The sequence below is a fragment of the Akebia trifoliata genome, chromosome 13, assembly GCF_017979445.1.
Source record: "Akebia trifoliata isolate Shusen 1 chromosome 13, ASM1797944v1, whole genome shotgun sequence".
Classification (NCBI taxonomy): domain Eukaryota; kingdom Viridiplantae; phylum Streptophyta; class Magnoliopsida; order Ranunculales; family Lardizabalaceae; genus Akebia; species Akebia trifoliata.
The window spans coordinates 6,976,874-6,990,763 of record NC_141387.1 but is presented as its reverse complement, the minus strand read 5'-3'; the positions used below and the strand labels follow the sequence as shown (position 1 = coordinate 6,990,763).

At 35.1% G+C, this 13,890-nt stretch overlaps 1 protein-coding gene across 1 annotated transcript; it reads right to left on the bottom strand.

The window, feature by feature from the left end:
• Positions 1-3,735: 3,735 nt before the first annotated feature.
• On the bottom strand, positions 3,736-13,710 carry RLP4 (receptor like protein 4). Its single transcript, XM_086420869.1, has 9 exons — positions 13,506-13,710; positions 11,471-12,526; positions 9,029-9,176; positions 6,169-6,240; positions 5,568-5,639; positions 5,093-5,164; positions 4,920-4,997; positions 4,649-4,830; positions 3,736-4,358 (listed from the first exon to the last, which is right to left on the bottom strand). The coding sequence occupies exons 1-9, from the start codon at positions 13,573-13,575 to the stop codon at positions 4,237-4,239; spliced, it is 1,872 nt and encodes a 623-aa protein (XP_086276995.1). The 5' UTR covers positions 13,576-13,710; the 3' UTR covers positions 3,736-4,236.
• Positions 13,711-13,890: the final 180 nt, after the last annotated feature.

The following is a 13,890-nucleotide window of genomic DNA, read 5'->3' as shown; positions in this document are numbered from 1 at the left end:
TTTTTGTCTTCACTTTCAGCTTTTGGTAAAAAAGAGTTATAGACTAATCAACTCAAAATTTGACCGAGTCAAAGCGTGTCTAATTTGGACAAATTATAAAAAGAGTGGGTCCCACCACCATAAGTTTCGTGGTTGGGTGGCAGTGGAGAAAGAAAGGGTTTAGCCGCCAGATGATTTGACGTGTCACATTGCGCTCACACTACGGATGACGTCAGCCCTAATTTGTACGGAATGATAGCGCTAATTCATATCTTTATCAGGAATATTTTTTTTGGGTGGGAGAGAGAGAGAGAGAGAGAGAAGGTGATGTCGTGTCGCCTTGTATGTGGACTGAGGGTAATTTGGGTATTTCGCTTCGTATAATATTTAGGGTTTGTCAGAGATGCAGGAGCCTCCACGTGGAGTACGATCAGGCTCGTGTCGTGCGGAGGGAAGCAGCCGTGTCTGTGAAGCATAAAATCGGTTAGTTAATCGACTCGCTTGGACGGTGACTCAGTGAGTGGTGGTCCCACTGGACAATATGATTATTTTTTATAATTTTTCGTTTTCACGAGATGTACGTGTGCCGCGTAGCACCAATAACTAAGGCGCGTGGGGAGAATTTGAAATACTCGTGTTGACTTAGCACGTGTAACCTAGATCCTCGGATCCCCCCAAAGATATCAAGGCCACTACAATTTCATTGTTTTATACGAAGTGAAGTTTAAATGGAGGTGGTCCACTTTTAAATTTTAAATTTTAAAAATTTTATTTTCATTTGTTTTATTTTAGATTTCAAACTTTATAATCGAAATTCAAAAATTTTGAATTAATAATGAGAGATGTTGAATAAAATTTCTGAAGTCTGATTTTTAATTTTCAAATTTCAGATGTTTCTAGACTTCAAACTTCAAACTTCAGAAGTGTTACAAAAATTAACCTAAGTGGGGATGCAAGTGGGATGATCTTATTGATCTGTCGTTGGATTCACTCGGTAGCCATTTTATTATTAGATCACAATCGTTTATTTCTAGAGCACTATTATGCTCTATATATTTGTCTAATGCTAATCAAATTTTAATGAGATTAAACTAATAAGAAAGAAAGATTTGATCTGATGGTCTATATAATTTGAGTAGGACAAACAATTAATATCTTAATCACTAAACTGAAAAAAAAGTGGCAATCGAAGGACAAAAAAAAAAAGTACTATAAAGACTTCCGTTTTCCTGAAATATTCTTTTCAATAATTATTATCGAAGATTTGATGAATATTTGAGATGTCCCCTTCATTGACAATATATATTGTTTTAATGTAAATTATCATAAAAAGACAAAAATAAATAAATAGTCTCACTTCATCCTACATGCCAAAATCCTTGATTTAAAATAAATAAATAAATGAAAACTTCCACCTTAAAAATTGAGGAGGTTAAAAGCAAAAGGATTTCAAAGAAGGGTAGGCAAAGGATAAAAGATGAGGGTATTTTGATCATTTTATATTATTTATTTTTAAAAGATCAGGAAGAGAATGATAGGTGTGTTATATGTCATCAAAGTATTAAATGTCGGGATATCTCTTAAATATTAATCAAATTGAAGGCAAAGATATGATTGAAATGGGACAAAAAAAAGTTTTGAAGTTTTGATCTCACTTATTTTTCTTACCCTAACACTTTTAATCAAATTGAATCCCTTTACATGAAAAAAATTATATTTGGTAAGTACCTACCGAATCAGTTTTACAATGGTTTATAAAAAATTTTGTTTGGTAGGTACTTATCAAATTTGACAAAATAAGTTCGATATGAATCTATCGAATATAATTATCAAAATATCTTCAAGTTCTTCTATTCAAAATCGTCATTTTGAAATTTTAATAGTAATTTTTTAAATTTTCTTTAGTGATTAAATGTAAAAAATTAAAAGAACTTTCAAAGAAATAAGATAATTAAAAAAAAAAAAACCCTAAAATCTTAATCTCCACTAATTCAACTTCTTACAAAACTCTGAAGGAGATGAATTTGAAAAAGAAGAAAGTAAGTTTTAAATTTTTATTTGGTACGTGATGATGTGTGCAATAAGCCAAAATAAAAAGGTAAAATGATAATTTAGATATTTATTAACAAAAGACTAGTAAGTGATTTCAAAGAGTCATTTTAGTGTGAACAAGTAGACTGACTCATCTTCTAACACATAAAACCGGCTACCTATGAGGTGTGGACTTCTTTTTAAATGCATCCTACTTTTTGGGGCCGTATCCTTAACAGTTCAGTAAAAAATCTTTCTTTTCTTAATCTCTTTCAATCCATCAATGTGTTTTTTAGTTTTTTTAAATCCTCTCACCTCATAAAAATCTATTTCTTACGTAGTGTTTGGGTGGAGAGAATAGAAGACAAAATAAGAAGAGAAGAGAAAAGACGACAAAAAAAAAAAATGGAGAAAAATTCTTTTAAAATATTTTATAATTTCAACTCTATCCCAAAGATTTTTTAAAGATATTTTAAGATTCTCTTCTCTCAATCCAAACATAGTATTAAGGTCTCCTCACTTTCCTTTCTTAACGTCCCCTCACCCCATTAAACACGTAAATTCAACTACTCGAGATGGTTGATGTGTACTAAAACTTCTAACTCTTACGATCAAACACCTTACACTCTATAAATTAAAATTTTGCTTTTATTATTATGTTACATTAATTTGAATTTAATTTTAATGTATATGAAAAATGCAATTATTTTACAATGCCAATTTTTATTTTTATTTTTATTTTTATCGTAATTGAAATTATCCAAATCAAACTGACCCTTCACCAAGTAATAATGGACTCAAATTTTATTACTATGATCATTTGTACTGTACAAATTCCAAATATTTTGACTAGGGTTTTAATGCAAAAGGGTATCAATGGGCACCCATTTAATAGAATCCGATCCGGAATAGGAACAAATTGGACGGTTTTGGAATTGATTTGAGTTGGGTCACCTAGAACCGAATTGATTGAGAACCATAACTGCTTGAAGAGAAGCTTTTGACGGTTTGGTTCCATTGATTGGAGAATTGGAAACCAAATTGACAGGAACCCGAACCAAGAAAAATTAATGGTTCTGGTACCTTTAGAAATTTAATCGGAACCAACCCATCAACAGTAAGGTAGGGATACACCATTTATTTGACCTAGTTTATTCAATTTTTGCCCCGAAAACAAGCTCCATTCTGTCTTCTTTTTCAAGCAACAAAACCGTTCAATTTTCAAATAAAAACAGTAGAGCGTAGAGCAATAACCTTGAATTGAATTAGGTCAGGGTTTTGACTTGAGAACAGAAAATAGTCCTTTTTTATCTTTCAGACTTTCCATCCATCTTCATTGGTACCATTTTCTATAATGTACCTCTATCATAGTCAAACGTTCTTGGTCTCAAAATGGAAGAAAAGTCATGCAAGGAATCGAAGTGACCACGCAAGAGAAGAGGGTTGACATGTTTCCACCTTAGTCTTGGGGATTTCCATGAGCCCAATCTGACTCAGTCAGGTCATACAATTCAAATTCAGGCCTCTAGGGTGACCCACATTGATTGCCCTTAAACCCTCCGGCCCTTGGGGGCAACAATGATGTCAGACAAGCAAGTTTTGAAATTCAAGTCCCCAACTTAGCAACTCTATGATATCAAAACACTCAAACTTTACCAACTATGAGTAGCTGTTTCTTTAAGCATAACCTGATAAATTCAGAAGTCAGAGATCCTAAACCCAACATGAAAAAAACAAATGTTCTTTCAAAGCAAATAGTGATTGATAAAGAGAGAACATAACAAGCAATAATCTCTAGGTTTTAAATAGGTACACATTGTTTCCATTAAAAACTCTAATCTCTATCTGAAATAGAGAGATTATTTTCTGCTACAAAAGGTAGGTTAACCAAGCATTTAATACCTGTTAGGTATTCTTGGTATATGTTACATTCCACAGCCAAAAATCGAAGAAAGGAGAAGTATTCATACCTTATGAATGTACAACATTATCGACCCAGAAAGCAAAAGGGTCCCCCTGGGCTGTTGAAAGCAATACATGCCCTCTCCAAGGGCTATTGAACATATCTCGAAATCACTTTACATAAACGACACTAGTGCCAAGCTTTCCGTAGGCACAACCAATAGATATCGAGGACCTATATGAACATGTAAACCCATGAACATGTAAACCCAGAATGGCCGGTGTGCCAAAAAAATGTTAGAATTTAAATAGGAATCATGTCAATCAAGAGAGCAAGTTGGGCCCATTCTCAGTAGCAGTTCGAGTGTTTTCTTGGCCATGATGTCTAGTCATTTGCACATCACGCACAAAATGGGTTCTTGCTTTTGCATATGGAGCATCTCTCGCTGAAAAGGAAGAAAAAGCGTAATCTGTCAGAAGACCTAGCATGTTTAAAGCATATGCCCATGAGCAAGCATTAGAGATTAATAAAAGAAAAAAAATGCTAAACTGGCTTTATACAACACTGCGCTGACGTGGCAGTATGTATAGGACCATAGATGTTTTTTCTCGAGATATGAGTGAAGAATCTATGGTTCTGTACACACTGCTATATCAGCAGAGTGTTGTATGAAGTCAGTGTAGAACAGCTCTTAACAAAATGTGAGAATGCATGCACAATTAGCTTTTCCCATACCTGCAATCCTCTGTGCTCGTAGAATATTTTGCCGTCGTTTCCACCAGCAAACTGAACATATGACAATCAGTAGAAATGCCATAAATACCCCTAATGCAATTCCTATTTTAGCACCAACGGAAAGGTGAGGACCGCATGAAGGTAATCCGGGTATACCACAAAGACCTGCATTAGTCGTAAAACTACGGGTGCGCATAGTAAGTATTTTTATTACTTGAACATTTTATACAAGAGTTTGCATCTAAAAGCCTATATAATCATGATAGCATACTTGAAGCTAGCTCTGTGTAGAAGTCTTGCTCCAAGAGCAGCTGGGACTCTTCCAGATAGAAAGTTACTATTGAGATTCCTGCAGCAACATTTATCAGATTAGAACTACTTCTCCATACTCATGTCAAAGCTAGTCTTGAGGCAAATCAAACGATGCTTGGAAAGGTCACTTACAGTCTCCGTAATGATGTTAACCCTCCGATGCTTTCTGGAATCGAACCATTGAACTGGTTGAAAGAGAGGTCTCTGCCAATGAACTATGTGTTTTAATCACAAAGAAATTACATTGGAAATAGCTTCATTCAAGTAAAAATGATCAACCATTAATTCAAACATATAGGAAGGCACAGTTTATGAATAAAAGTTTTGTTTCAAAATGCATTCATTTTGTGTTGTTCTAGAGCTTTCATATAATTAGCCAATTATTTTCTTGACAGATAAAAATAATTTATTGATAGGGAGAAAGGAGGTTTGAGGAGACCTACCAATACAACCAGGAAAGATTAGCCAACTATATTTTAATCTAGTTTAATATATATTAATGATGCAGAATTTTCTTTTTCAACCCAAATCATTGGTATTACATAGTGGAAACTAATAGGTAATACTAAAGCTGAACATAGATAAGCAATCAAGGAGTGCTACTTACAATGCTTCAAGTGAAGTTATTGTTCCAAGTGAGGATGGAATGGCCCCACGAATGTCATTTACACTCAAGTTTCTGTGGAGATAAATAAAATAAATGAGATATAATGATGATAATAATAATAATAATGCTGAAGTGACCTCAAGATTGTACCTCATATCGCACATCCTAATGTGAAAGTGTGTAGGAACCATAGATGCTTTCATTGAGATATGAGTCAAAAAAGCATCTATGGTTCCTACACACTTTCACGTCAGGATGTGCAATATGAGGTACTTGAGGTCAACCCAGTGCGACTCTAATAATAATAATAATAATATCAGCCTACAATGATGCACTTTTGTGTCATCCTATGGTAGGAAAAAGTGTTACATTGTGATTGAAGTGCACCGTATAATTGCATTGGGTTTCTCAAGAATTTTAAAACGACTTTCAAGTGCACACATAGTAAAACTTTATCATCACGGTCGAGAAACAAGGAATGATATTTATGCCCCTAGAAATCAATTGTTCCTATAATATAACCCTTATTGAAAGTAAAGATGTAAATTTCTATTGAAGAATCACCAAACGAACTCAAGGTGGATAATTATCAAGAACATACATGCTTTGTAGATTATGTAGCCTGGCTATGTCATTCGGCAAGAAACCCTTCAGTCCTTGATTGTCAAGACCCCTAAAATGAAGCAGCAAAAAATAAATTGATTATCCAAAGATAAAACATGATTAATGCAAAAGAAATTTAAATCATTGACATTAAGTAAGACTATCAAAATGTGCATATTAGAAAGACCAACCATTCCAAAAATTTCTATGTACTAGAAACCATGAAAATTTCTAACTGGTGCCTATAAATATAAGAATCACTACGTGATTTATTAACATGTCAATTAGTATTCCCATGTGCCCATTCATTCACAGGTAAGATGAATATTAATGCTTCTAAAAAAGTGAGTTAAACTAAAATATCGTCGAGAGAAAAGATAAATGAATGGGTCGGATGTTAGAAGTAAAATCAAATGTGAGTTTCTCCAAAATAAAACAAGATACTCAAAATATTACCAAAAATAAATAATCAGAAGGATTGTGTAGATCTTATGTTACGTATTTTAGATATAGATATGACTTATATGCATTTAACGAAATGATTAATTAATTAATCTTGGGCTTAGACCATAACTCAGTTGGTTTGACATATTGGAAAACAATTAAGAGGTCGTGGGTTCAAGTCCAGCTGACTCATCCAAAAAGCAAAACGATTAATCTAACCATGACTAAAGAAGTACAAAAATACTGTTACTTCACCATAAAGGTTTCTTACCATGTGAGGAAAACAACTAAACCCTAATAGGGTAATTAAAAGGGAAAAAAAATACTACACCACAAATATTATAAAATTTCTTAAACATAAGAAGTTTCCCTTTCACGGTGCCATTTGTGCTGACATATTAGAACATGATAGACAACGAATATCTCAAACAGGATGACAAACTTATGTTTTTCAAGTCGATCAAATTTGTCACTACAATCCAATTAAAAATATTTTAATTTTGTAAAACTTAAAATATTCTAGAACACGGGCTTCAAACATATTTGTTTCTGAATAAAGCCATGAATAATAGCATACTATGTAACCAGGTATGACAAAGATATGGGCAGAATATGTCATGGACATGTGATTTACACTTAAAAATGAAATTTTCCACAAGGGCACGACATCCAAAAAAATGACGCTGAAAACTGAAGATAAAAAGCCAATGGATTGGTACCCATATAGTTGATGAATTTGAGTATCCATAGAGTCCAAAAACCCTTCCCGTAGATCCCAGATAGGATAGAGATCATTTTTAATTTGCTTTTTTAGAAGCACTCTACAATAGATTCTCGATACAAGAATCCCATGGCAGAAATACCCAAATACAATGTCATTGTGATAAGAGTTAGTGGAGAAAAGTTACATCCTTTGAAGCCCGATGTCAGAGTTTGGAGATGAGCTTGAATAACAAGTCATCGGTTAGATCCTATCCTCACTACTTGGCCAAATCAAACCATCCTTCTTTTCCAGCAAAAATAGTTGGAACCCCTCTATTCCCCTAAGTTTGTTTTTTAGTATGAACGACAATGTTGAAGAAGAAACAATCATCCATTTCCTTCATTGTTCTTTCATGAGGAAGGCTTGGATGCTATTTTTCAAGTTTTTCAGGTATGCCAAGAATGGTAAGCTAAGCTCTGCGGGCACAATGGAATCCTTGGTTCTGAAGCCTTGTTGTATTCATGCTCTTCCTTCTTCCAGGATTGATTTTAGGGGATCCAGTTGGTGAGCTAGATTGATGTTAGTTAGGCATCTGGTCTGCATAGAGTCAGCTTGGGTCCTAGTGACTATTGTATTTTTATGTATTCTTTTGCCTTTTCCCTTCAAAAAAAAATATTGATATTTTATCAACAAAAAAATTAAATTCCACCACAAAGAGATCCTTTGAATATCCAGCACATATCAAACATCATTGAGTTTCAAAGCAGAATATGGGGTGTGGATGAGAAGTTAAAGATTTGGTTTATGGGTAAGAACCATACCATTCCAAAATCACTTGATCAATCCCATGGAAGTCAACTGTTTGAATCAGAACATTGGCATCAAACACAGTATGATTGGTTGCCCCTGAATCAACTAGTTATGATTTTATGGTTGAGAGGGCATCATTGCAGCAAACAATTGGTAGTTCTTTCCTGATGGGAATGGTTAGATGATAGAAGCAACATAATGATCTGTGTCCTAGACAATCAAAGATCTGATAGGAATCAACTGGAATGAGAGGAGGGAGCATGGACCCAAGGTGTCATGGTCAGAGGAATCACCCCCACCACCAAGTGCTTGACTACCATTAGAGATTAGTTAGTATGTATTCAACGGTCTTATTCGTGGGATCCAAAGCCACAACCCTGGGTACAAACAAAAGCAGTTGGCTTGATCCCACGGGCATTGTGAGAGGCATGAACTTGCTTAAGCCTAGCCTCCTTGCTAAAAAGAAAAACATGGAGTTTGTTGAAGGAGATAACCAAATTCTCCAATTAAAACTCCAGGCCACAGAAACTGTATAGTAATAAGTCAGGATCAATGACAGGTTGGTTAATACATATTAAGATTTAACTTACATCCGTTAAAAACATTCTGATTAATGATTAAAAGGTAAAAGTATTCTGAAGTTCTGCTCAATCATAAAAAATTTCACTAGGAAAACAAACAGAAATTTTCTATCTATACAATTTTCTGCTTAATAGTTAAAATGCTAATCTGTTTTTCAATTTCTTTTTAATGGGTGATAGTTATTACAAGGCCAATCAAGTTAGTACGTAATATGAAATAGAGGGCAATGAAATTTGAAGGCAATGCTTTCACAATATCAGAAGGAAAAGTTTACGAGGTATATTTATAAAAACTTAAAAGACAGAGGTCTAGGAATTACAGTCCATCAATGACCCATCTGTGGCTTATTCTGTTAAACTGGCAGTCCACACCACTCCATGGATGTTCTTGGGGAACACATGGATCGCCATTCCACCCAAAGCGAAGAGGAAGTCCCAAGGCATTCTTCAATGTTTGCAAAGCCCTGACTATGAAATGGGAGTGTTGGGATTAAATTAGTAACAGTTCATAAATGTAATGAAGCCATGTTCTTCAAAATGTGAAACAAAAACGACCTATCAAAACAAAACAATAATTCCCTATAGCAGCATTTGCTTCTTTCCACTTCATTAAAGAAGTAATTGAAATGTTTGAATCCATTTGAGAAATATAAAAGGTGAAGCAAAGTTTTTTACTGGAATGATCCTAGTAAACAAGAGGATGGGGTAGGAAGGGACTCATCTCATTGATTTTGAAGGGTTGGAGGTGAACTAGTAACTTCTTTGAGATCAATCAAACCATCCATGACAATTGATCAAACTAATCAAAGCAAACTTTCTTCCCTTGTATCCCTTTGATAGATTGGGGAGGGCCGGAGCTTTTGATTTTCATGTTGAGCATCTAGGGGTCTCATAGAACTGTGTTCAATAATTAGAATGCATTAGCTGCTCCATCTCAGGTTGGGCAGTACCCTCACTCTTAAAACCAGCATTCTAAAGACCAATAAGTTGTGAGGAGAATGGGAGAAATCTCTCCATTTTTTGTTCTCAGGTGTTGGATTCTCCAGAATCGAAACTTCTATGGATTGTCCACACACTTAATCTCTAATAAGTCATTTCTTCCTCAGAGCAAAAAAAGAATCCCATACACATTTGGGTCGATATGTCTGAGCCTTTTTTAGAGGACGTGATCATATCAAATAAGTAAGATCCAATCTACATGCTCTTCCCTTTTGGGAAAGGTCAGCAACATATGACATATTTTGGTCATATAGCTTCTTCCAAAGCCTAACCTTTAGCAAAAGCTTTTACCTATTTTTGTAATAGGAACAAAATCTCTTCCTGTTCAAGATCTCCTCTCTGTGTGTGTGTGTGAGAGAGAGAGAGAGTTTGGGTAAAATGTCTTGCTGTATGTCTGTAAAGTTTGAGATCCAAAATTTTGTGGTTCGTACCCTCATTTTTATGGAAAAGGGAATGTTTTTTTGTTGGTTTAGGAGCCAACATTCCTCTCTTTGGTCATGGAAGTGTCATTCTTTGAGAATACTCCTGTAGGAAAATAATTTTTGATTCAATCTAAATAAGAAAAAGACACACACAACACTGCTTTTGGGAGAATGGTTCGTATGGAAAACCCTCAAAGAAAGGCAAACCATTCTGAGTGACATCCTTCTACTTTTAGAAGATTAGCATTCCCAAAACCCTGGGGATTTATTCATCAAAAAAACAGCCATAGGGATTCATTGGGATTTGGACGGGGATGGGACACATGGTTCTCTCTGATTAGGGAATTCTTGGGGAAGAATCTCATTCTGATAAGGAGGTACAATGGTGTTGTACCTTCTAATAAGGATAAAATGAGGATATTGAGATGGATCCCATTCTTGAAATTTCTCGACATTTTGTATTTGTTAGAGTGGTAGTCCAATACAATGCCATTATACCACCTTCTAACATAGTTAGAAGGAATAGAACAATTATACCTCCAGAGAGGCAAGCCACATGTTGACGTTAGAATCCGGTTTGGGCGGCAATAGGGTAACACAGCCTCCTATCTGGGAAACATGAGGATGATTTTATTCCCCTCTTTTTTGTTTTTAAGGACGACCATCGGACTCGATGATTTAGCCAAATCTGGTAACTAGATTTTTCGCAGCCAACTAAAGGAAAAGTAAGGAATAAGGAAAATAATGATGAATCGCAACACTGAAATATGACAAAAAGGTCAAAGAGTTGTCTATAACACCTTATGGCTCACATAACTTAAGAATCAGTAATAGTAGCACACAGCAACAACCACAAAACCTCACAATTCTAACGGTTTTTACTTACATATGCTACATCATTCATCAAAAACATATTTCCTTATCATGACATAACTATAAAGCAAGGAGGAGAACATGCATAGTAATACATGGAGAACATTTTAAATATAAAAGATGTTTGTTTCTAGTTGTTGAACTTTTCATTCCATACATTTGTCGTCAAACACTAACAATGTTTTAGACAACATTAGGACGAAGTGTCACAGCATCTTACACTGTGCAATGTTATCGAGAACCACACAAATCTACAAGTTAAATACTGGAAATTTTGCGTGTCAAAATGAAATGGCAGGTAAGTTTAAGGAATTTAACATTGTTATAACAAGATGTATCATGCATCCTGCCAAAATCTAACAGCCCTAGATCGAATTAACCTCATTAGTCATTCCAAAACCAGCTACTTGTGAAAGCAAAAACAGACATAATGCTACAACAAGTAACAAAATGGCATGCCCCGCCTACCTTCTTCTGCTGAAGTTCTAGACTCTGCTGTAATAACCTCGAAGATCTCAATGGCATTGATGATGGCATGATTGCCTTTAGTAGGGTGCATGGTTATTGTCAAACTCCTTCCATTCACTGCAACAGTCTTGTTCAGCACGAGAGCGGCAAAACGGTCTCCACTCATATGGATAACATCAACATTTTTGAATGCAATATCACCATTTATTAGAACATCAAACACCCGTTGCCCTACACCAGTAACTTTGTTATCAATCTCGGCAAAGTGCAACCAAATTGAGTAGTTTTTATTGGGATCCACCTCTAGTGTATACGACAAGTCTGGCTCACTGTCAGTACTAACCAATGCCGAACGGTAAAGCTTTTCAGGATAGAAATTTGGTGAAACAGATGCCCCCTTGATTTGGTTTTCGACCGATAGTGTTTTATCAGAACTCTGGCCAAATGTTGTAATCTGAGTCCAAAACCTATCGCCACCCCAGTGATCCCCATTGTAATCCTCATCAAATCCTGGTCTCCCACTACCACACGACAATCTTTGTGCCGTTCTCAGAATCGTCCCTTCACCCCAATCAGGACCAAAATAGTACGCTTTTTCATCAATTTGAAGAATTTCAATCGAGAGAATTGCCGGATCTCCATGGCCAGTGCTATGGAAACAAGCCGAAACAGAACCATCAGTAACAAACACCGATGCTTCAGTAAATGATTGATCATCAATGGTGCTCCACCCTGATTTCAACGAATAAATTTGAGTTCCTTCGACAGAGACATCAAAGAGTGGTTCGTTATCGAAATTAGGTTCTTTGACTAAACCGAAGAAGATCCTCACTGAATAATGTCCTTTAGGGACTCGATTGATGTTGTAGCAGTTTTCGGGGCCATCAGAGAGCGGGAAGTATCGGAGAGTTTTAAGTGGAGGAGGGATGCCACTTGAGCGTGTAGCGTTTGCTGGTTTTCCTCCTGTGTAATCAAAGTCCTTGAACCAGAGAGTGTTGGTTGGAGGGGTTCGAACATTTTCGCGAGCTCCACAGCTTATGCGCATCACAAATGGCTCTGCGTGTAACATGATATATTTAACAACAAAAATAAATGCAATGATTTTGAACAAGTTCAAAGAAAAGGGAAGAAAAATGCATAAAATTAAGCAAATCTGAACAAGATCAAGAACAATACAAATGCATCAAAATCTGAACAAGTTCAAAGAAAATGGAAGAAAAATGCATAAAATTAAGCAAATCTGAAAAAAATGAAGAACAACAAATGCAATAAAATCTGAACAAGTTCTAAGAAAATGGAAAAAAAAAATACATAAAATTAAGAAAATCTGAACAAAATCAGAAAGAGAGAACAACAAAAAATGCAACAAAATCAGAACAAGTTCAACGAAAATGGAAGAAAAATGCATAAAATTGAGCACATCTGAATAAAATCAACAACATAAAATGCAACAAAATCTGAACTAGTTCAAAGAAAATGGAAAAAAAACAAAAAGAATGCATAAAATTAAGCAAATCTAAAAAAAATCAACAACAACAAAATCTGAACAACTTCAAAGAAAATTTAAAAAAAAAAATGCATAAAATTAAGCAAATCTGAACAAATCAGAAAGAGAAAAAACAACAACAAATGCAACGAAATTGTCACGAGCTCCGCAGCTTATGCGCATAAAAAGTAGCTCTGTGTGTAACACAACAGATTTCACACAACAACAAATGCAACAAAATCTTAACACGTTCACCGAAAACGGAATTTTTTTTTTATAAAATTAAGAAAATCTACTACAACAACCTAAAACATCTGAGCAATTTCAAGGAAATGGGAAAATGCATTAAATTAAACAAATCTACAACAACTCATACAAAATCTGAACAAGTTCAAAGAAAATGGAAAAAAAAAATGCATAAAATTAAGCAAATCTACAACAACAACTGTTACAAAATCTGAAAAAGTTCAAAGAAATGGAAAAAAAAATGTATGAAATTAAGCAAATCTGAACAAAATCAGAAAGAGAAAGAAAATAATGTTAGATTACCAGTTCGAGAAGATGAACGGCAGACATGTGAGAAGAGAGTGAGAAACAGCAAGAGAAGGTGTTTCAGCATTGTAGCGTTGAATCCCTAATTCTCCCCTTCAGCCTTCCCTCAAAATCTCTCTCTCTCTCTCATGGTTTTTTACAGAGCACCGAGTTTGACTAATGGACTTGTAACTTTGAGTAGGATGAGAGTTTTTGTTTTTTTTTCCACTTCTTTTTCAATTAGTTTTCTAATGTTTGTTGACTCTCAAAAATTTTGTGTGGTGAGGTTTGATAAGGTGGGCCTTAGGGTCTATTTTCTTGAATGGACTTTACCACTAAGCACTAACCTATTAATCCATCAATCAGGGCAGTTTTGGAACTTGGAACCACACAGCTTATTCGC